Source organism: Aulonocara stuartgranti (genome assembly GCF_965226115.1).
Source record: "Aulonocara stuartgranti genome assembly, chromosome: 9".
NCBI classification, from domain to species: Eukaryota; Metazoa; Chordata; class Actinopteri; order Cichliformes; family Cichlidae; genus Aulonocara; species Aulonocara stuartgranti.
Genome location: NC_138960.1, coordinates 20,416,974 through 20,441,882, shown reverse-complemented (window position 1 = coordinate 20,441,882; position 24,909 = coordinate 20,416,974). Strand labels below are relative to the sequence as shown.

The window sequence follows — 24,909 nt, the reverse complement described above, 5'->3', positions numbered from 1 at the left end:
ACTGAATGTAGTGTAAAGTGCTTTGGGGTCCTTAGGGACTGAGTAAAGCGCTATACAAATGCAGGCCATTTACCATAATAGTCCAAGATAACCATAGATAACCCTGAACTGGCAGCCAGTTTATTGTTCACTGAATATTCCTTTGAACCTTTCACTGCAGAATGTGGAATACCAAGGTTGCCATATAGAAAATTGTATATAATGTTGACTCATAAAACCACGTTTCTCTAGCTAGGAGAGCAGAGTGGCCATTTTTATTATAAGTCTTTTTGTTTGGTGCTTTTGCAGGCCAGGGCTTCTTGTATACTTGGTCAACTCATTAGTTCTAGGTGTTATTTGGTATCACCTTCGTTTTAAAACCACAAACATATTTTCTGTTGTACCCAGTTTATGAACAAATATCTGTTTTCTACATAGTGAGAATATTTCCTATGGGCATGCAAAATTGGAGAGTGAAATAAATAAATAAATAGATGCTGCATGGCAACATTGTAACACACAGCTACAGTAATAAAACATATCCTGCAGGGATTCACATCCTCACTCCTGTTAGACACTCACTTGTGAAAGAATCATGTCTTACATTACAGTCTTACGACTTTATAACTAATTTAACCCGTGAATTAAGAAAGTAAGTAGCAGCTACTCAGACTCAGCTTTATTGTCGTTCAACTATTTGATATGTGAATGAAACACAGATTCTTAGGTTATGGTATTGTCACATTTTACCAAACAACAGGTATAATACTATAAAAAAACTACTAAAAATACTAAACTAAATCTTAAAAACTTAAGTACTAAAATATGTTAAAATATAAATAATGAAGCTTAATATATCTTACATCATGTGTGGCAGCGAATAGCAGTAGCTTAAGATCATTGTGGTGTGTGTTGTTGTTGTTCATCTGTGGTTGTATCTACCAAAGTTTATGAGCTGGACACTATTCCAGGAAGCATGTTCAACATCTCCGAGATTTTAAACTCGGAGATGTTGAACATGCTTCCTGGAATCAATTCTGGGTTGATTAAACGTGACATCTCCAAGTTCCCAACTCTTAATAAGTTCACCTAGAGTTAAGAACATGCGCGAGAGGCAAAGGAAAACCATTATCGATGGAACTCTAACACCAGGATTCACCACAGCAACCGGTAAAGCCAGTGGAGGGAGGAATATGAATGTGTGTCAGTGTGGGCCATAAAGTTTAACTTTATGAAACAGTGAAACAGCAGGAGACGAAAAGAGTCATTTTAATTAGCTGGGACCTCTCTGAAATTATCATACACAAAATAAAATACTGATGTAAAATATTTATTAATGTAAATTCATATATGCAAATTAATATTTTGCTATTCTGTTTTTTTCCATTTTCAAGAAATTAGAATTTTCTGGCAAGTATTTCAACAATTATTTTATATGGTCTTTTTTCAATATATAGCCAGCTTCAGTTTTCATTAGAAGCTGGAATCCTAATTTTACATTTGAAAAAACAACTGGAGATAAAAATAAGGAGAAACAGATTACACATCATTTACTAATGGACCTGTCATATTGGCTACCCGGATAGCAAAAGACTCCAGAGGCAGATCTGCCCTCAAGTCGCATTTTTCCATAATTTCGGTAAACATTTATTGTACTGATGGGCTGTATCAAACTCATTCCTATAGACGATTTGATTGTTTCAGCCATTACTGGATAAAAATCCTTCATGAGATTTAAAGAAAAACTCTGCTTCGGTTTTTCACCATTTATAATTTGAACTAATACCAGCCCTCACTGATAGATAATGGCTTTTTCACAGACATAGCAGAGATGTCTTCTGAGCTACTACTCATAGTAAGAGTTCACAAACAGTAACTGTTTCAGTAAAGGCAAATATTTTTAGATCTGTCCATATGCTGGTCAGAAAGCTTTTGCTGTGTCTTTATAAATTTAAAAAGATGAGATATTTTGAATAAGGACAAAATATGCCACCATGAATGGATTCAAAACTGATATGGACGGGATGAGCTGGTAAATGATGCAAATCGCAGACCAAGTTTGCTGATCCATTGTGGAATCTATAACTCTTGGGTTGATCGGGTTCAGAGTCAGTAGGTAGACCCACTGATAATAAATCAGGTGATTTTCGGTGGAAAATAGGTTGTTATTCAGGCTCTGACTTTCAGACACTGCACCTTAAAAAAGTTGGTTTGACATCATTTAATGTTTGAATCACACAACGTTTTGAATGCAGGTTTTTGAAAGCGTGTTTTAAAGTGGCTTTTTTATATGCACTATGCAGACAACTCTGCTCTGAACATTTCCACCCTCCGGGCAGTTTTTTGCCAGGCCTGCAGAGCCTTTTCACTTTGCTCATTTATGCAAACACAGACATGTATGTTCATTTATTATGTATCACTGTATATAGTGAGATTATAAACAGACTTTTTTGCCATCTAAATAACAAATTATTAATGATGTTTATTTTTCTTATTCTTTGCACGCTACATATTTATGGCACAGTATAAGTCAAATAAAACAATTACAGGCACTGTTAACATTACTGTTGTGTTATCATACATGCATGAGATAATAATGTTACAATGACGACTTCCATAACCCATAGAGATGCTGATATTTCCTGGCTGTTTTTAGAATAAGTTAGGAGTTAGTGAACAGACATACAAACATACAAGGTCTTCATGGTGGTGTGGTGATTAGCACTGTTGCCTCACAGCAAGAAGGTCCAATCCACCACTTGGCTGGAGCCTTTCTGTGGAGCATGTTCTTCCGGTGTTTGCGTGAGTCCTGTCCGGGTACTCCGACATCCACAGTCCATAGACATACGCCTATTTTTCCATCAGTGAGACCAATTACAACACGACAAATGATTGCTCATTGATCAATGTGTTATGTGTCTAAATATTTCTACAGATAACTTTAATTTAAATAGTGACTGCTGGTTCCAGTGCAAGGGAACTGGCTGAAAGCCTGGCAGCTGCATTACTATCCAACAAGTTACAGAATTACAAAGATATAGAGTCTGATCAGATAATACATGGTGTAATCATTGTCTCCATTCTAAAAACACTCCTGTTAACTTTAAAAAAGAACAAATGTCTAACTAGGATTTAAATGTCTGCAAAAAAAGTAAACTTCTGCAAATCAATTTGCTCCAGGAGTTTGTTGAAGAAAACCAGTCAGTGAGCAAGTTCACAGAATCTGTTACCCCAGTAACTGACTGAGAGCGAACGCTCTCAAAGCTCTTAGTTAGCCCTGGTTCCTTAAATAGGGCTGGATTTTTTTTTTATTACATCCTGACACATTTTTAAATTGCAGGAGGGCGTACTTTCTTTTTATCATGTCGCACCACAGACGTAAAAGAGAAAGAAGAGAGAGAAATTAGGATTGAAGCAATACTTTCTTTTCTTTTTGTTGGTGTGTCTGGCCAACTTAAACATCTCTGATTGGATGGAATGGTAGTTAACCTTTCTTCTGAAATGGGTTACAAACAAGGAGACAAACGAACAAACAGAAACCCCGTATGCACTCCTGGACCTATTAGAACACAATCATTACTGTGGCCCTGTCCTTCTCATGGCAGTTGCAAGAGCATCCAATGAAGCAAAATGTCAAGTTCAGCCCCAAAGGGTAATTAGAAAGCAGAATTTGCCATTATACTAAACAGATTGGCAGTTAGATATGGACTGACGGTGCAAATTTTATTTAAAAGGTTTAATTAAAATTCAAATATAAAATATAATCAATGCAATAAAAGAAAAAAGGAATTCTAAACTGCTCTTGGAAGAGAAATAAATGACTGAAAAAGGATTTTCTCCAATACGTGTTGATGTGCTGCCAGTACAATCCATCTGCATTTCATAATATTTAATGCTTTGTAGAAATTCGGATCTATTTTTGTTTATTATTTTCCTGGTGAACAGGCGGCATACTTTTCTTTAACATATGGGAGTCATGCTTGGCAAGATTCTCACACAGAAATCGGCAGATTGTAATAAAATATGAAACCTGTAATTCAAAACGCAGCAATAAAATGTCAACTTTATCTAACAAATGGTCTTTAATCCATTTAGTGGCATGAAGGTTAGATAAAATAACCAAAAAATAAATTTCTAAATTATGTTTAGGATAAAAAAAAAAAAAATCTCAGTATTTTTTTTTATTTCTAGATGAAATTTTACTATAGTAAAAGTGTTTAAGTAAAGCAATGTTTTACCTGTTGTTGTACAGGACACAATATTTGGTGCCAGCTGGAGGGCTGTGAAGTTTTGCCCTGGGCCCCAACATGTCATGGTCCGCGGCCCGGCGTCTGAGGTGCTGATGGGATGCCCACTCCCGTGGGCGTGGCCGCTGACTCCACACCTGCATCCCATCCCAGGCGATCACCAGGTGAACCATTTAATCCTGCCCAGCCTGCTGCTCCACGCCAGTCCGTAATCGTCCTTCAGCGGTAACGCACACCTACGGGAAAGTCCTTAGGCAATCCTATCCGTGTGAACTAGTACTAACTCTGCCTTGTATACCCAGATCACTGCTCGGCGTGTTTTGAGTCACCAGCCTGTCCACCTGCCTGTCCAGAATTTGGATCACGATCAACCCCAGCCGCCTCGCCCTTTCTGGAGCTTCTCCCCACGGACCCTCACCCCTCCCTCCGGTTCCCTTGGCCCCGCTATCATCGTAAGACGCGTACACTACCTCCCCTCGTATGCTGCCGGTTTACCCGCACCCCAATAATCCTTTTTTCTTTTTCTGTTTCAGCCTCCCACGGTCCCGCTCTCGGCGTTTCCTGCGCGATTCTTCTCCCGGTCCCTCGGTTTCTCTGGTTCCGTGCGTTTTCTCCCTTCTACTCTCCCGGGACACTCTCAGTTATAATAAAGTTTATTTTTTCTCTCGTACCGCTGTGTGTGTGTTCTGCTCCTGGGTCCAGCTTGTGTGTTGAACTTCGGTTCTTGACACAACATATGTATTAAAAACTATTAATTTACCGATAATTTCCTTAGGGATGATTGGAGTTCAACTCAGTTCAGTTTTATTTATACTGCGCCAAATCACAACAACAGCCTCGAGGTGCTTTATATTGTAAGGTAGACCCTACAAAGATACATAAGAGAAAAACCAAAACAACCAAACCAGGCTCAGGAGGGAGCGTCCATCTGCTGCAACCAGTTGGGGTGAGAGAAGGAAGACAGGATAAAAGACAAGAAGCTCATTTTAAAATGTTCTGCATTTGATGGCAACAACGGTTTGAACAAAAACTGATTATTGATTAGGGATAAAATTTGGGGTTATTTTTTCCATTAATAATTTGGTCGATTGTTAATGTACCCTTCTGGTTTTGATTTCATGAGTTTTTCATTCATCATGCTTCTTGTCTAAACTGCCCCCCCAGAAGTTCCTCAAATTTGTACTAAATTTAAAGCTTCTTGGGTCATGTTAATCTAAGGAGCTTGGAAAGAAAGGTGACTGGACTTGTTTAAGTTTCTTTAAGATGTTTTACGTCTCATCCGAGAAGCAGTTCTAAGACCAAATGGTGGAGAGTCCCGGGTATTTTAGCCCTAGTGGAAGTTGTCCCATAAGAGGGTGGTTACACTTATGTGCCTCATCACATGAGCCAAGGTGTGAAAACGACTGGAGTCGAGGCAAATCACATGACCGATTTAAGATGACATAGAAACAAGATGCAGCCACAATGAGTCTCCATTTCAACTTGTGTTGGAAATATAGACTTCAAACTATATACCACTTTTTAAATTGTGTCAGTAGGACAGGTAAAACCAGGGGTATGATAAAAAAAAATATATATGCAATGTTTTTTAATGAAGGGAGCGTCCATCTGCTGCAACCAGTTGGGTTGCAGCAGATGGAACCCAACTGCTGCCGTTTAGTACGGAAAGTGCTCACAAAAACCCCAACAAAAACATGACACCTCTTTCCTATTAGTGGAAAAATGCACAATGTTGAACAATCATGGAGAGCAATAGCAATAGTGTGTTTTGAGATGTGAGAGACTTGTGACATGTAGCATGTTTGGAGTGTATAGTTAGTGTGTTGTGCTGTCTTGTGTAGTGATTGTGTAGTGTAGTCATTTATTTTGGGCCTTACTGAATGTCACAGTTGCTAGTCCAACAGCTACCAAAGACAGACTGCAATGTAAAAGCTGTTTCTGAGTGGAAGTTTTTAAAATGTACAATTTATATTTTTGTGGTTTTTACAGTAAAAAAAAATATTTTCCTACTTAGATTTAATGTTTTTTTTTGTGTGATTTTAGATAAACTGTTTTAATACAGAATGTCTAAATGGAAAAATAACTTTGAATTCAGACATGGGAGATTGTGCTTAAAAGAATGATACCAAACAATGCAAGGTAAATCGTTTTTAAAGGTGAAATATAAAGGTAAAATCAAAAGTAATCAAAAACAGCCAGATATACTCTGAACCCCAGAGCACAGTTAGTGAGTAAACGTCATTAATGATGCTCACATTTAGATAGACTACACTGCATGTTTAATTCATTCATTTCAATTAAGCAGTATGTAATAATCCTTAGTCAAGTAAGTAAACGTTTCTCCAGGGATTCGCCAGCCACCACTTTGGTCTAGGCTGCTTTTCCTTCACAATTACTTTGCTATTAAACTTTGAACACACATCTGCACAGACCTTAATGATATGCAAAGTGTCTTTGGTAGCATTCTAATGTTTCCTTTAATGACACCATAATGTTGTCGTTCTTACTTCAGAGTGATTGCTGGATAGACAAGATACAAAGGTAATTCTTTTCCATGATGTTTAGAGCAAGTTTTAAGGTGCTCAGTGAAACTTTACTGACCGTGTGATTTTACTTACTTACTTTTGTTCCCTCTTTTTAAATAAAGCTCAACATGCTGTAATTTGTACTTACTAAACCTCCAAGTAGTTTTCTATAAAATGAAGTATAGGTTGATGGTATATCATATTACCTGTCATAGCTTTCTATCTAGTGCCATTAGCAGAGAGATGGATATAACGGTTTGATTTTACATGAGAAACTGCAAAGCAGTGTGAATATTTTACAGTAATTAAGAAGTATTATTAAAGTAGTTTTTGATCAAATCTATATTGGGGTTAGCTCTGATACTGCTGAAATTAGAATTGAAATAAGTGGTAAAACTGAGGCATTTAATATATGCTAATTTTAAACTACCATGTTGCTATAGCTACATTTGTGGTAGTGGTATTGCATACACTCATCATGGACATGAATGTCATGGTAATTTTGAGCTTCCAGTGGTTTCTTTGAATTATTCTCTTTCCAGGGTGCATTGATGTACTTTTATATTTCCCCCACAGCATCAAAAGGGTACATGCAGGCTCAGATGTATACATATTTCCTCCTAATAGGGTTCCACTGAATCGTTCCTTGGTCTTCTCTACATGCTAGACATCAACTTGGTGGTTGCAGTGGTGGCAATTTTGTGTGAATTCTCCTTGTAGCATTAACTGCATCTGAGGCTAAATAACCAGACTCAATGCATCTCCCGGGACTTTCAAGCCAATGAAAGTCTATTCCAATTTTTTCTGTCTGAACAATTTAAGTTTTCAATTACATTAAATAACTCCACCCTACATTGTGCTCGTTCAATGTATGGGGCAGGTTTCCCTCTGTTATTTCAGTACTGCCAGGGTGTGCCCCTACCAATGTGGTCAACTATTATCACCCCCTCCCCACCTAAATATAATGACGCTAAACCGCACCACCAGCTGCAGACGTAGTCTGGAAAAGCCATGCATTTTAGATTTTCAGATCACATGCCAGTTGATTATATAAGTAACATTCCAAGGAAAAGACCAAAATGACCTTGGCAGAAACTTGTGACAGAGATATAAATAGTCTTTTCAAATGGTCTTACATTGCACAGAAGTTTGTCCACACCACAATTAATGGTTGGTAAAAGTTAGAGTATATACTATAATAACTCTAACTTCTTGTTTCTCCCTACATTTAAAAAAATAAATAAATACTGTAGCTCTAAACCGTATGTTTCACACTACCCTCAGTACCTTGCTCTCAGTAGGGTGCAGAGTCTAGACTGCCTAAGCAGGTGGTCAAGGTTAGCTTGTTTGACAGCCACTGAGAATCTGAAGTCTGTCAATCAGCACCGACATCAATCTGAGGAATCTTCTTGCGGTAGTGATTGATTTAGAGGTCTATCTCATCAAAGACCTCTGAGTGTTTTCTTCTCTTGGAGCCATGGGTTATAAACCGTCACGAATCCCTTAAAATTGTTTTTCTCTGCACCATCAGATAGAGAGAGACTGGGGTTTTGTTTGCCATTACATTTTAATAAGATAGAAGAGAGAGAGAGGGGAGAGTGTTTTCAGGGGGAAAATAAATAATCAGAGACCTGGCTGCTCTGGGCCATATTGTGAATGAATCAATTGACTATTAGCGCCTGAAGCCAGGCATGAAAATGCATCTGTCTTGAGCTAAGAGATATAGAGGTCAGAGATGACATTGGAAAGATGTGTGCTCCAGTCAGATTTGTGGCGATACTGTTGTCATGTCTCTTCTGGCAGAGTGGAGCTTTTGTTCTTAATGGTGCCATACTTCAAAATGGACATAACTGTCAACCACCCACTACGACCATGACTGGCGATGTTTCACCGCTATTGCATCACATGGAAAATCGAGTCGCAAGCATTTTGCCTGCATATCTGAATATGATATGACAATAACTGCATTCTTTCTGCAGCGAGGGCAGAATTTTAACTGTACATCATTATGTTTTATGTGTCGAGAATAAATTCAGAGACAATTAAAGTAGAGAGAAAATTAAAATGCCCAGACAGCAGGATTACTAGGAAAAAAATTATTGCAGGCTTACTATAATCTCTCTTGCCAAATACATTTTTGATTAGAACACAATTTTGCTAGGACAATGCTCATTGGAAATGTACTCAGGTAGAGAATGACCTCCCAAAAAGATAGATAGTATCAGATATTTCAGTAAACATAGTTTATGTAAAAGAGAAGGTGGAAACTCTATAGCAGGGGTCTACAATCCCAGTCCACGAGGGCCGGTGTCCCTGCAGGTTTTAGATCTCACCCTGGGTCAACACACCTGAATCACATGATTAGTTCATTACCAGGCCTCTGGAGAACTGCAGGACTTGTTGAGGAGGTCATTTATCCATTTAAATCAGCTGTGATGGATCAAGGGCACATCTAAAACCTGCAGGGACACCAGCCCTCGTGGACCTGGGATTGGGGACCCCTGCTCTATAGTAATGACAATATATGGAATCCGAAGTTGGGAGGTAAGACCATTGTTTTTTTAGTTGTCATGTCAATAAATGTTAAACCAAACACACGTGTTGGGTCTTTTTTCTGAACCAGAAGCCTGACTTATTGGTATACATCCAGGACAGGTCTACAGTCTATCCCAGGGCCAACACAGAGGACAAACAAGCTTTTATGCTTACAATCCTTACACACCTTGTAAAATCACCACTGGGAACTTGGCTGTTTTTGATTTAGCCATTTTATTGTTTCTTTTATTGTTGTAATTTAAATATGGTTTGACTGAAGCAGATTACTCTGTAAATGAGTCTTTGATCCTCAATCTGCATAAATAATGATTTAAAGAGAAATCACATCTACAACAGTTTAAAGTTACCATTTCTGTGGGAGGAAACCTGGAGATAACACATGGAGACACTGGTAGAACATGCAAACTCCACACAGAACTACTGTTGATGACAGATTCAGGAAAAAAATAATAATTTGGAGTGATATAGGTCCAGTATTCACTTTCTTTACTTCTGTCCTTCCTTACATTTTTTCTCCTAACCAACACTAGAATCATCTGGATCTCTGACAGTTAAATTCTTCAATGCATTCATGAATCACTCGCCATTTTTGCCTGTCGGGTGTTTTGTGCAGGTTTTATAAAATATTTTTTTGAAAAGTTTCATTAAAATCATTCCCATTTAAAAACATTTATTCAGTATTCTGATGAAAATTCAGACGACATTTATTAGCCATTTAAATTGGCTAGAATCTCGAGGAACACTACAATCAAAACAGACTGTGTGAAAGTCCTCCATGCATTTTTAACTCTATGCTTGAAAAGAAGAGGACGTTTGAGTTGTGTACACATAAATTCAGATGTTATAAAAGAGCTTCAAACTTTGCACGAATCAATACCAGCAAAAATAATATTATTTAAAAAGGGTTGCCCCTCCTTGAAGTTGGAGGTTTCTTCCTGTTAAAAGGAAGTTTTTCCTTCCCACTGTCACCAAGTGCTTTCTCAAGCAGGTTGTTTGGTTGTTCTGGTTTTCTCACTATTATTGCAGCGTCTTGTGGAAGGACCAGATATGACAAGGGGGTGTATGCAAATGCTTTATTTTAATTTTGTTCCCAACACACATCTTTCACTGTTGTTGTTCCTTACTTGATTATCAGCCTGAATAAAAAGCTTGATTTGCTGTTTCACGTCGTAAATATGTAGCAGGAATATTTCTGGGATGGAAAATTATGTAGTCAAAAAGGACACAGCAGCTCAGAACTTCAAATGTATTTGACAGATGCCTCACATTAAAACCATTGATTACCATTAATCACCACCGTGTCACCTGTAATTACTTCATTTATACCGGTAAGCCCTGGTCAGCCCACTAATGAAGGTTAATGTGTTCAGCAGCCATCATTGTGCTGCCTGCATTATAGTAGCAGCAATCACATCATCTCCATCAAAGACACCAGGTGTTCTAAGCCCTTCTCTGTAGCAGTGTCATTATGTCACAGGTTTCTCTGATCTCAGGCAACAATGAGCACTAGACCCGGCTGCCGCCACCTTTTGTGTAATGACACGTCTAAGCATTGCCTAGTGACATGGAAAAAAAAGAAAGAAAAAGGTTTTGATGTAAATGCTATCAAAGGATTTTCTGTAGGAATACAAAATATGTTATTTACATTTTACTCCCAGCATTGAAACCCCAGAGTTTCAATGCTGCAGTAAGACTCGAGGGGACAGGGTTGTATTGCTCAAACCCACTTCAAAACTACTATGAAGCATACTGCAGATGTGCGTTGGCCAAAAATATATATAACATTTTAATTTAAGACGTATAGTTTGTTTTGGCCAGAGCAGCTCTACACCATAATATGTACTTGTCATTTCTCACATGAGGCTAAAATATCCATGCAACTAAATCCTGGTTTGTTTGCAGACATAAATATGACTTTATTTACCTGATCAATGAAGCCCTTCTTATTTTTATTGGATGCACAAATATCACCTATTCACAGCCAAAGGCTCATGATATTAAAGAAGGATAATTTACAGCTTTACCTTACTTAAAAAGATATCCTGGCTTGTATTTTAGTTGTATGTCATTTTCCATCCATCTGATACATAGTGTTAACAAAAACACTGAAATATCAAGAAGCATATATGTTATAGGTATACCCAGTGTGTTTTAAATAGACTTTAAAACACACTGGCTCGTATTTCACACGAGCCGAATGTGACAGTCTGAAAAGCCAAAAGTGACATCAGTGTTGTCTTTCCAGTTCAGTTCAAACTTCGAGATATGCCGTTCACGATGCTCTAACATAAAAATGCATCACATCCCGAGATCTGTTTGGAAGATGCTAATTTTAAGAATTTTTCTTTGATAAACATCAGACAGAGACTCTGAGCATTTCTGAACAAGTGGCAGATCATGTAATTGGCGACTGCGTTGGGAAATATGTTGTAAAGCAGTGTTTCCCTGTTGACCCAATCACATTACGATCACACTAAGAATGAATCCAAGATTTCAAGAATTTCTATGGTTTGCCCGTTGGCCATTTCCTGTTTACATGTTTTTGTTATCTATAACAAGTGAAGCATTTGTCAACAGACACAGCCCATCGGCTTGTCTGGGTTGCTGAGGGGGTAGATAAAGGCATGTTGTGCCCTCCCGACAGAAGGCAAGAATAGAGGAATAGGCACATCCTGTTTGATCTCTGAGGAGGGAGGATGCCTCACACTGTTGGCTATAGTTCTGCATACAGAGTCTGATAAGAGCCTGGTGTGAGTCTCTGTGTCGTACACAGACGAGTGGCGTACCACAAACTGAATTCAGAAGTTAAAGTCTGACCTTTACAAGCCTTTGAAAGCGCAAACAAGCACCAGTATTTTCTGACTGAAATTACAACAGTCTAAAACCCAAATATAGATACAAAAAAACCTTACATTTGATCACTTTAATTCTATAAAATTATGCCTGGAAAGACATCTGGAATAACATTCAGATCATAATTTACGTCTTTTTGTCTTTTAGATATTGAAAGTGTTTCATATAGGTTATTTGCTCCTCTAGGAAGTATGACTACTACTAGCTATTCAGATTTCAATTAATGTTTAATTTTCAAAAATATAGAATAATGCACGTTTTTCTATTCTGGTGTGCTTTTACTGCGTTGGCAGTGTGTCTGGGATCATTGTCATACCGAAAAATAAAGCTGTTGCCAATCAGACTTCACTAAAACATGACAGAACCTCCACTGTGTTTTACAGATAGCTGTAAACACTCACTGTTAAACACTAACTCCCTCTCCCAACCTCCTGTATATATATTATCAACATTTTGAGTAAAAATACATATAATTTACACTTGTATTCATCAAACCATAAGACCCATTGTCACTGATTTTCAATCCAGTTCTTTGTAATTTGACATACCTCAGCCTTTTCTGCCTGTTTCCCTTCCTTAAGAATAACTTCTTGCCAGTCATCCTTTAATGAGACCCTTTCTGATGAGACTCTAGTGAACAGTAGATGAATCAAATGAAGGCCCACATGCATTTCCTAGGTCCATGTTAGATCTTTGGATTTTTTTCTCCCCATTTTTGCTGTAGATAGTTTTTTTTACACCTTCCACGTCTTCTTTTGTCCTCCACTTGTCCAGTTTCCTCAAATTTTTTAAGGGCACATGGCACACTCTTCTGAGATATGCCAGCATTCTGCTAATACGTTTTTGGAAGTCACCTCATTGGTGGAAAAGTAGTTTTATTTTTCTGTCAAACATGGTGTATACATTCTACAGATGATAGTTTTGCTTTTTCATAGATTCAACTAAGGACATTGGAACAAATTATGTGTTTTGCATCAGGAACAAAGTGCCAAATGACATAATTTAAAAGGGCTCTTTGCTAAGCTGTTTGTCCTGTGTAGATATAATCTGGTTCATCCCTTAAATTAAGTGCCTTCTGAATGATTCACAGGCACACACAGCCCCCCCCCCCCCCCCCCCACACACACACAAAAAGAAACCTTTACATTTTACATTTTTCTCTGAAAATAGTCTGGTACAGGGACTGGATGAAAATGGGTGAAAAAGTAGCCAGCGTCAAGAGAAGAACTTTAAAACACCTTCAGAAAACCTGGAGAACTACTGGTGTACTACTTTAAAATATTACAAAAGTCTGAAAAATAGAGGTGTGGTCAAGATTTTTGCACAATGCTGTATGGCAGAACTATATGAATAGACACATGCACACACATAAAGATCTGCCTCCATCACACACTGCTGATGATGGAACATGCCTTTGAATGAAGTAAGTAACTGAAGAAGTCTTCTTTTCTTCACTCTTAGCCCCGTGTCTTTGTTGTGCCACTTTGCTCCTAAAGCTTCAATAAGTGCCCCTTCATTGATAAATGATGAAGTTTAAACAGCTATATTGCCTTTTGTTTTTATTACCCGGTGCATAATAGAACCCTAGCTGCTGAACGTATTTCAAGTGACACAGTTTTGTCATTAGCCTCCAGTAAACCAACACAGTTGCCTGAATTTACAATGCCGTCCACGGTGATGATGGCATCTAATTTGTGCAACTGTTTTCTTGCCAAGAGAGCTGCAAATAAGGTAAAATACCTCGAGTTCTAACTCAAGTGAATCGAAAAGCCTTATACCCTGATTTTGCTTCTTTTGCTCATAAACACGCATTCCCCCATACCAAATGTTAAAAACAGTTATTTTAACAATGAATGGCAGTGCAGTGCATCTGTGGTAAAACTGTCTGGACTATTTGGTGTCAGCAGCAATGTTCTTTGTACCGAAGGGGAATGCTGTTTTTTTTTAAATCTTAATTAAATAACAGCCACAGTTTTAGGGGACTCTTAAGTTTTATGATCCATGGCTTTATGAAGGCAGACACCCAAATGTCTATAGTGCACCATATGAGCAATGTAGTCTTGGCAGCAAAACACATGTGACTGAAAAACAGCTGAGCTACAGTAAGAGATGACAGGCCAAGAGGAAACATAATTATAAGAGCACATGAAACCTACAGATGGGTGACAAATTAAAGGAAACATGTACCACTTTGACTCCTGCAGTGAGGGGTACATGTCTTTGCTGACTGATCAGCTATAAGGAAACATTTCTATCTTCATTGGAGTGGTTTATTTCAGAATGGTTCATCCATAAGTAATAAAAATATATTGTTAGCCTATGTCAGTTGCCATTTCTCACATTAAATGCACACCAGAAAGGATTTTGGACCAACAGCATATTCCACCACCACCATATAAACAGTAAATGATGGCATAACTTTTGGAAAGAACCTTATTAAGACACTTTCTCAGGGTTTTAGTTTTGTCTCCATAAATGTATCAGTTGTCTGCATTTGGCTGTCCAATATCTTAATGAATATTATAGGTTATCCAAGTTTAATATTCCAGAGTCTTGACACTAAGCGCTCTCTACCACATACTGGACTACATTTAATTTCACCTATATAGGTTTAATTCAAATTTGATCATGCTCGGTGGTGTGATTTTAATCATTAGATTTTTCTTTTACATAATTAATGTCATTGACCTCTCTGAAATCAATAGACGAAATCTCCTAATGTCAAAACCTTGTCATGAAACTTTAATGACTATCATCACTCATTCTTTATCTACTGATTAGCTATTTATCATTGACTCCATTAATATTATTGTTCTCGAAGTCATCAGCGAGTATTTCAGATGTGCCAGTGAGCTTGGATGAAATAAAACCTCAAGAATCAACCTGTTTAGAGCAGGAAATCATGCTTCCTCAACAAATCTTGTTTTCAAAATAAAAAGGCATAAATTATGACATATGGGCCAAAGCACACGGTTATTATATTTAACTGGTACTTACCCTGCAAGTACTGTTAGACCACCACCGGTGTATTTTCATACCACAGAGTATAATTAAAAGTTTTTCAGAAGTGCAAATCTGGCAGAGCAGCAACAAAAAAAGCCCCTGGGCGAGGCTGGAGGCACCTCAGCAAGACGCCAAGGGCCAGACAGATTGCTGCCAGTAAAAACAAAGAACAGGTCATTTATTAAACAATGGCTACTTTTACTCAATGCTTCCAGGCATCAACAAACCATCCACTAAGTTCTAGCAATGCTGGGGTCTTTGACACCTCAGTTTATCGCTTCCCTTCTAATCATTGATGTAAAGAGGCTTTCATTAACACAAATACACTGTAGGTATTATACAGTATATGTTGTTGAATTATCCATGTTGGTGTCCTGTAAGTTTAAAATAGAGCTGGGCGATAGAACGATAACGATATGTATCGCGATATAACTTTTACTCGATAGAGAAATTAAGCTATCGCGATAGACCTCGCCGTTCTTGTCCTCTTAAAAAAAAAAAAAAAAAAAAAAGGTCAGCCAATCCAAATTAAGTAGCGCAGAGCCGAACCAATCACAGCCGCAGCGTCACGTCGCGTGACTTGTTACGTACAGCACAAGTGCCAAGCCGCACGTGTGTTTGTTTGGGAAGCAGCCAGCGGGTAATGGAGCCAGCGCGTAATGGAGGAAATGAGTGTGCCGACTAGAAAAATCAACCGAGCGTGACCGAAGAGAAAACAGATGATGGTTCCAACGCCGGAGAGATTGTCGAACGGAAGAGCCATAGAAGTTCCGTAGGGTGAAGGTATTTCGGCTATTTCAAGTCTGACAAAAACAGAGTAGCGTGCACTGTAAATTGTGCCGAAAGCAAGTCTGGAAATACAATAAACTGGTGCATGCGTCACACTGTGCGCCACGTTATTGTTTCGGTGAAATGAATTTCTACAAGACTGTTACTGTTAATTCTACTCTCTGCAGTGTTTAAATGCTTACATATACACACAGTTACTGTCCGTCCACACTTACGACTCGGTTCTGCTTCTATGCCCCAGCTTTGTTTACTTTTTCCCACCGAGGCTTCTAGACTTCTGATTGGCCAACATTTCTGCACGGTTAGGAATCTAGCGCCACCTGCTGCTTTGGCATGTTCATAGCAGCGTTTTCCTTCATTTCTGCCTTTACGTGTGGACGGGATTATTTTTTAAAACGAAAATGGAAAATCTCCGTTTTCAAAAATACCCGTGTACGTGTGGACGTAGCCTCAGTCTCTGACTGGAAGCGCTAATTCGTCATTCGGCTTTTGTCAGACTAAAGTAACTGTTAAAACTGTTTGAAAAGCTCAGCTATACAACAAGGAGAGATTGAGAATTTCCTTTTAGTTCTCAGTTTATTTGATATTGACAAAAGTTAGTCAGTTTTGTCTGTTCTTCTGTAAAACAAACTAAGATTTATTTTTAGAATTAATATTTTGTTTCTAAGTGGAATTGACAATTTAGTCTGTTTCGTTTGTTCTATTTTGAAACTTAAACGCTTTAGCGGCTGCCTTTTGTGTAGTTTGTAATATTTGCCTTTATTTATCTGAAAAAGTCTCATGTTCCTTAAGTACATCTACCCTGTTGAACTTATTATGGGAAATAAATATTTAAATAAAAACAAGCTGCTGATTATTTCACATTTTACTTGTGAGCAACGGCACATTTAAATCTTACAAATATAGTTATTTGGCTTATATCATGATATATATCGTTATCGCCTGAAATGAAAAAAACATATCGTGATATGAAAAAATCTCATATCGCCCAGCTCTAGTTTAAAATGACTGGATGATTTAATTCAGACCTGATAAAAGGATTAGCAAACATGGACAAAACAGGCAACATTAGTTAAATTTGAATGCTTTGTAGTGTCAACAGCAAATTGATTCCTTTCTGCTCTGCTCCAGTGTGTTGAGGACAGTTAGGAAGAAGAGATATTAGACAAAGATTCACTTAACAAGCACTGCTGAGGTCAAGACTGATATAAAGGATATGCACAAAGTTTGGCAAAAAATACTGGGACTTAGGAAGGCAGCTTTGCAAAATAAAAAGTCACGTTCACTGGAACTCGAAAGAAGAAAGAGTTATAACTTGCCTCAGGTTAGGAAAAATTGAGCTCGAGCATACACTTCACACCACAGAATGCCTCTAGCTGGGATGTCTGCTAACTGCAGTCAACCAGAAACAGTCAGACATGTAGCCTATTGCTTGAATGCAAAATAAATAGTGAGGAGTGAAGAGATCTAGTGATAATAAGAGAAGAAAAGCTTGACTTTCCTTTGGGAGTTCAAAAGCTGTAGTTAAATACAATATGTGTTATAAACATTTTTCTTCCTTATGATGCATGAAATGCCCATCATGTTGCCATATGAATCACTGATGCAGTTTATTTTACTTCATTTATTTATTAGCACAAATTTAAAACATTATGTTTCATAAAATTAATCTACTGTAACTGCTGATTGGTCAGCTGCCACATAGTCTGATCTTTAATGATTGGATAGAGAAAATCCATGTGGTTCCACAATCTCAGAGCCACGCACTGAGAGGCCAATTTCGATGTATATTTAAATCACCAAATATGGTTCTAACTTGCCTGAGGTTAGGAAAAATTGAGCTCGAGCATACACTTCACACAATAGTGTGCCTCTAGCCGAGATATCTGCTCCCTGCAATCAACCAGAAACAGTCAGATGCGTCGCTTGAGTGCAAAATGCATCTCGAGGGTGTTCATTGGCAAAAGTTTTATTCCTTTTGTATAACAAAATACATTATATAAATATTTTTCTTGCATGTTTCCATGTGAATGATGTTACATCTGCTGGTGCAAGCCACCGTTTTGGTGTTATTTCTTCTGATGCAGCTCTCAATTTTTGTAACCAGCTAGGTTGAAACCTCGAGCTAACGTCCATGTCACAGAAATTATTTGCAAACCTTGGTCAAACTGTCTTAGAGCCACCATTATTTGGAGACAGGTTGGTCCCATCAGATTTGTCCAATCACATCACAGTCCAAAGTTGTTCACTCCAACTACTTGAATATAGATAAATTCCGTGAAGCCACCATTTTTACTCCAATTTAACCAGTATCTCTTTATCACTTTGACAAATATAACTGCAGCGTATTTGATTTATCATCATTTGTTGGAGGAAAATATCAGTAGCAAATGTCACAGCGATCCATATCACATTTTAAAGAGTCTGGGGTCAGAGGATCAACATTGATTATTTTAGTTGATCCCAAACTTTTCCTGGCATGCCCACTTTCAGAGGTTTTAAAAATTCACTCCCTCCACAATGTTTATAAATCAGGAATCAATAACTTATTTACAGTGATCTAAGGAGAAGTTTGGTGTAATACATTCATGCACGATAGCATCAGCAGCTCCAATCTTTTCTTGTTTAAACTTTCACACCTTTTACTTACACCCCGGGTCATCCAAAATTTAGAGTTTGACTAATAAAAACGTCCAATTTTCTATGATTAAACAACCACTGACAGTTTTGTGGTGCTGCAACACAGATGGCTATTTAGGAACATCTTGAGAGGATACAGTGATGGAGATTGTTTTTACAACATTAAAGCAGCCTTCTCCATCCAACCTAAACACTAAATCAAAAAACTCTATATTATCAACATAACATCTCCCACTGGAAATACAATTTCAAGGTCTATTTGATACATGAAAAGGAAATGGTGCATTTAAAATTTAAGAAAAAACATAACCTCCTGTAGCTGTTCTCATAGCTTTTGAGAAGGAATCTTTGATAATCCAAGAACAGGAGAAAACACAGGATGAAACACACAGCGCTAGAAAACTGTTCTTACAAACAGATTTCAGGCTTTAAATATAATGACATAATTAGTGTTGTGTTCACTTAAAGGGGGTCAGTGCTGCAGTGACATTTTTATTCTACTGCCTGCAGAGAGCTAGAGCAAAACTAATGGCAATATCAAAAACAGATTACTCACAGATTCGATTTTCTTTGTGTATTTGTTTCTTTACATGACACCTGACACCTATACTATAAAAGAAACGTAGAATCTTCAGGATATTGTTAATTAACTGTCACACTAGTTGTTATTAACTCAGCTCAGGTTTTACAAATGTAGCCCCCAACTGTTTTCAGGTAAAAGAGTTCATGATGAACTATAGCAAACATAGAGAGGTCTCGATCAGTTCAGCCACACCTTTCCCACAAGTGGAAAAATGTGAGACCTATAAGGATCCAGCATATTAGGCAATGATTCTAATTGCCAGTTTTAGACTGAAACCCTGGCAGTGTAAAGTTGGCTTACTTACAAGTCTTCTACAGTAAATACGAGAACTTGTGCTTTAATCAGTCTTTTTTGTACGAATGTATTGCTGCAAAAAGGCTCCTAAAAGCCAAATGGCAGTTTCTCCAAGGAAAGCCAAAGGGTGATGAGGAGCTCTTCTTCAGTGCTTTTATGAATAGAAGACGTGCGTTGATAAAATTTTATGTTTAGAGATGCTGAAAAATAACTTTTCTAAGGCTATGATTAATGGTAAACATGAAGTCTATCTATAGGAACGACAATGCAGCTACCATAATCATCTGTCATCTCGGTTGTGGGCAAAAGACCTGCAACTGACAAATAAAGGCTATCTCATCTCATCTCATAATGTTGTCAACATATTAGAACTTAACACAATATGATTGCTGATTAATCTCTGTTGAGGTTTATGTACCTGACTGTTTTTTGGCAGGGCACGGGTATCTAAATAGGTTATAGTCATAGCTTCATAACATATTAGGGCATCACAAAAACCTTTAATATTGTGGACAAGTTCAGTATTTCATTGATTCATTCATTCATTAATTCAAAAAGGCATACTTTCAGATATTAGATAGTCATTACACATAACATGAAATTTCAGGTTTTGTTTGCATTTATGATTTTAGCTCATGAAAATCAGATATCCAGTATCTCGAATTATTAGAATATTCCATTTTGAGCTTGAGTGAAATGCTGTTCAACCCATATACATACTGTGTGTCTCTCTCAGTGCACAAGCAGCCACAATCATGGGGAAAACTGCTGCCTTGACAGTTTTTCAGATGACGATTATGACACCCTCCACAAGGAGGGTAAGCCACAGAAGGTCATTGCTGAAAAGGCTGGTTGTTCTCAGAGTGCTGTATTGAAGCATATTATTGGAAAGCTGACTGGAAGGGAAAAGTGTGGTAGGAAAAAGTGAACAAGCAATGAATGCAACCTTGAGAGGCAGCCTATTCTCCTTACCTGGTCCAAGGAGAAAAAGAACAGGAGTGTTGTTCAGCGGTCCAAAGGACTCTTTTCTGATTACACTAAAAGTTGTATTTCATGTGGAAATCAAGGTCCCAGATCGCGATGAAGAGTGGAGACACCTAGAATCCAAAATGTCCGAAGTTTCAATTGAAGTGAATGATTTGGAGTCTCATGACATCTGCTGGTGTTGGTGGCGCTTGGTCGACTGCGTCAATGCTGCAGAATTTAGTGCACATCATGCTTCAGTGATGCAGTGATGCCAGCATCCTTTTCCAGCAGAATATAGCACCAACCCATGGTGCCAAAACTACTACCAAGTGATTTGCTGACCATACTTTACTGCGGGTGATTGGTTTGTGAAGATATGCGTAGCTTATTTGAGAGTTTAAAAATGTAGGTAGGATGTAGAATTATTGTAGAGACACTGACGCTGCCCTGGATGCAATAAAGGCCTGAGTGTGTCATGAATTTAGGAGTAGATTTCTAGGAGGCCCTCCCCCACTTTGAACTGTGAAAGTAAGACAAAGAGAAGTTAATGTTGAGTGGAAATTCCCCAGGGGAGACCTGGGTGGGGGTCTCAGTGTTTGTAATATGTTAACTCTGTTTTCTCTGTTGTGTAGAGGAATTTGGTGTAGCGAGGAGATTACTTTTATGACCGACAGGAAGTCACGTACACAGAGACACACACAGTGCTTTGACTGTTACGACGCACCCACACCCACATGCACAGTCACTCACGTGCACTCACATAGACACACGGGTACGCGCACACACAGGCACTCACGTGCTCGTGCATACACGCACACAAACACAGAGTTTGCAGCACACCATGGGGGTTTTATGATGGGGTCGCTTCTACAAAACTGTGTTTCACAGACAAAGGAGTGAAGATCTGCAGAGGGACACCGGCCTTGCACGTCTTCCCTTCTAGAAGATGCATGCTTAAATGAAGATGAATGAAGATGAATAAAGAGTTTTTTTGTGTCGTCTCTGGATGCCCAAGGAATAAAAAGAACCGGGGTGAAACTGATTTCACAACATTTGCCAACTCACTTAAACCCCATAAGCAAATGATGGGGGTATTATCAAGGGGTATTATCCTATTATCATTAGGAAGATGAGGACATACAGCCCAAAATTATAGATGAGCTCCAGGCATCTATCAAAGCAACCTGGGCTCCTGCAGTGTCAGGAAACTGATAGCCTCCACGCCACACTGCACTGATGCAGTAATTCATGGCAAAGGAGCCTCAGTCAAGTACTGAAAGTATAAATGAACAATCTTTTCAAGCTCGATATATTTCACTTCATATAATGAATATAAAATATATGAAAGTTTAGTCTGAGCATACTGCAGGTCAAGCTTGCAGAGCCAGCAGTCAAGTCTGATCTCTTTGATTGTGATTTTCTCTTGTATTTATGAAAAAAACAACAGTGCTGTTGGGTGTTTGTCTTGGTAATCCAGATCAATGTACAGTCACAAAGGTTATGTGGGGTGTCCTAGCAACCTTTAATGAGTTATATCTTGCAAAAAACACTAATTACTAATTTAAATAGATTTTTTAAAATCGATTTAATGAAAGCTATAATTTACCAAGAGGTATTTTCCACACAGCTGTAGAATATTTGCATGTTTTTATTATGAAACTAAACTTGCATATCTTTGCGCTGTGCAATAGTGGAGGGAACATACAAACTAACTGGAGAGGAAATTTTAGAAAAAGGGAACCCTACTTATGTGTAGTTTATCTTCTGAAACAAGTGTACATTTAACGCTATGTATAGATACCAGCAGGTTATTTGTAGAACAGCAAGCAGCGAATAGGAGACTGATGTATCAATCTGTTTTCCTGAAAAATACCTATCACCAGACGAGTGAGATATAGGCCAGTGAAGTGACAAACAGCGAGGCAGTTTGCCTGGCTCAGCAAAAACAGCAGGCCTGGTCTGGAAGTATACTGTAGAGAACATATTCATTTGTTTAGGGAGAGTTTTGCAGGAACACCTCTATTTGTCATGGAGAACACGACGAGTGAAGGAGTGATTGAGTGGCCTGCAGTGAGTGACCCAGCCCTGGGATCACAGAGGATTGAAACAGCAATGGCAAAAGCTGAGGCTAAACTGGAAGGTAAGTAAAGGGCTCTTTCTGTTTTCCAATCTGTGATCCATGAAAGCCAGAAGTGCATTTATGCTACAGAAACTCTGCCTTACAACATTTATAAGAGCTCATCTTCCCACTTCTTACTCAATACAGGCAAAATATGTCTAGCAAAACATCAAGATGTTTTCATGTTCAGGTTTTTATCATGTTCAAGGTTTTGTTCTTTGTCTATTGTGTCTAGCATTTAGTTTTCCCAGTTTAGTTCTAGTTAGTTTTGCCTCAGGAGGCAGAGTGTGCATCTGCCTTTTCCCAGCCACAAATAAATGGCTCGCCTTTTGTTAAATCATAGTTTCGTTCCAAATGTTTTCATTTGGGTCCTCTTCCTCACTCCACACTGTCTGCCAGTGCAAAACATGACAAGTACTAACTCGGCTTGGCCTTGGCTTTTCTCTGGGTACTCCAGTTTCTTTCCTCAGTTCAAAGACACAAATAGAGAGGGATTAACTGGTCATTCTAATGAATGGTTGTGAATGGTTGTCTGTCTCTATGTGTTTGGTGACCTGTCTAAGGTGTACCCTGCCTCTCACCCCGTTACAGCTGGGATAGGTTCCAGCCACCTCATGATCCTGAATTGGATGAATGGAAAAAATGGATAGATGGAGTAAAAAAACAAAACAAAAACGTGATATCTTGACGAATGTGAGGCCAAAATATGAAACTATACATTCACCTGTGTGTGGTTTTGTATTCCTTTATTCCTAATTAATCTATTAGAATATATAATATATGGTTTTTACCCCTCAGCCGTAAAAAGGCTGATGAGGTCTTATCACCATACTGAAACACGTAAAGGGATCATAAAAATAAATAAATTTTAAAAAGTTAATTTTCAGATTTGTAATGATGTATTTCTTGAGCCTGGGTTGGAGGCCCAGACTAGAGGATGGCTGTGCAGATTGTCGGTTGTAATGTGTGCATCTAGTGATCACATATTTAAACTTCACGCAGCATGTGGCTTTGTTTTTCTAAACAAGGACTAACCAAGACCGACATTGCACAGCTATCTTCTGTACCCCTTACTACTCCATGCCCTACTGAGAAAACAGCTGATACTAGAAAAACGAATGGGAGCAAAGTCCTATAAACCTCTCATTGATGTAGCACATGTGAAACCAGGCTGCATGTTTTTGGTCTTAAACTTGTATATTATGCAAATGCTTGCATAATGCAGGTGCTTGCTAAAGTGTAGATGTATCACCTGCCAGTGCTGAATCATCCACACTGCCACACTGCAGCCATTTATTTCAGTATTTTGGAGTCCTGCCAGGCGAGGGCCTGCTGGTTCATTCACCCTCTTTCCCCCCAAAATAGTGTCACTGCATTAATATTGCAGGACACGTGATATTTATGAACTACGTTATTTTCATTATTCATAAATACAGGCTTTTGCATGAAGCTCAAGTTTTAGTTTCGGAGGGGAAATAATTTATAACCATTACTAACTCAATTTGTGATTTAACAACTTGTGAATAAAGACTTGGGTAGAGTCGGGGCAGGTTAAATTTCAAGGCATTCTGCATCAGAATATTTTGCTTAGTAATAAAATTGCTGCAGTCCATAAGACATAATTCCCAAAATTTCAAATAATTGGCTCTGCATTGAGACCGTCAGCCTGGAAAATCATGAGCAAACAGAAGGTTTTTTACCTTGGAAACCAGCCTGGAGCACAGCATCTTTGGCTGTTTGGTGATGCCAGACTCATTGTTATGACCCATATGTGCAGGTGTAGTGAGCTCAGCACAGCAACAGTTTTCAGAGGAGAGATTTTTTTTTTTAGTTGTAGTGTTTGTTTTGAGGTCTGTGCTTAATTACTATTTTGCACCTTTTCACTGCCTCATTAATTTTCTGAGCACAGCCCGATGAATAATGTATTCACTTTAAGTGTGAGGAAGATGCAAGCAGCTTGAAAAAGCAGGAAGAGATTTATTTATTTATGTTTATTTATTTGTTTTTATTTCAATCAAAACCCTTGCATTGCCCACAATGACTGAGCAGTGATCAAAGTACACCACCACTACTGTTAGTGGTGAAAGCTTACAGCTGACTGGATACGTTTTTATATTTAACATGGGAATTTGTAGTAAACACTCACCGAGGCTTCGCTGTATGAGAAGTACTGATGAGACAAGTACATTATTATTTTAAGATACCGCCTAGAGCACTATCATGATCAATGTGAAATAAAAATAGCCCATTTAATGTTGCTGTAGGTTACTTTTACGATTCACTTATGCTGTGATATTTCCGCGGGCTAAAATATGAAAAGAAATGTGCCAAAGGAACATATCCTAACCAAAACAA

General features: G+C 38.3%; 1 protein-coding gene across 2 annotated transcripts in view; it reads left to right on the top strand.

Moving 5' to 3' along the window:
- The window catches only part of LOC309714922 (uncharacterized protein), a 34,088-nt gene extending 29,192 nt beyond the window's left edge, over positions 1-4,896 (top strand). The window contains exons 3-5 of one of the 2 annotated variants that reach the window (XR_014279091.1): positions 4,232-4,451; positions 4,529-4,678; positions 4,760-4,896. Coding sequence is in view for 1 of the 2 variants with exons in the window: in XM_082547653.1 (XP_082403779.1) it covers positions 4,232-4,438 (207 nt within the window). In the remaining variant the exon portion in view is untranslated. Of the gene's footprint in view, positions 1-4,231; positions 4,452-4,528 lie in introns of both variants that reach the window. The other variant, XM_082547653.1, reaches the window with a different exon arrangement.
- The last annotated feature ends 20,013 nt before the right edge of the window (positions 4,897-24,909 follow it).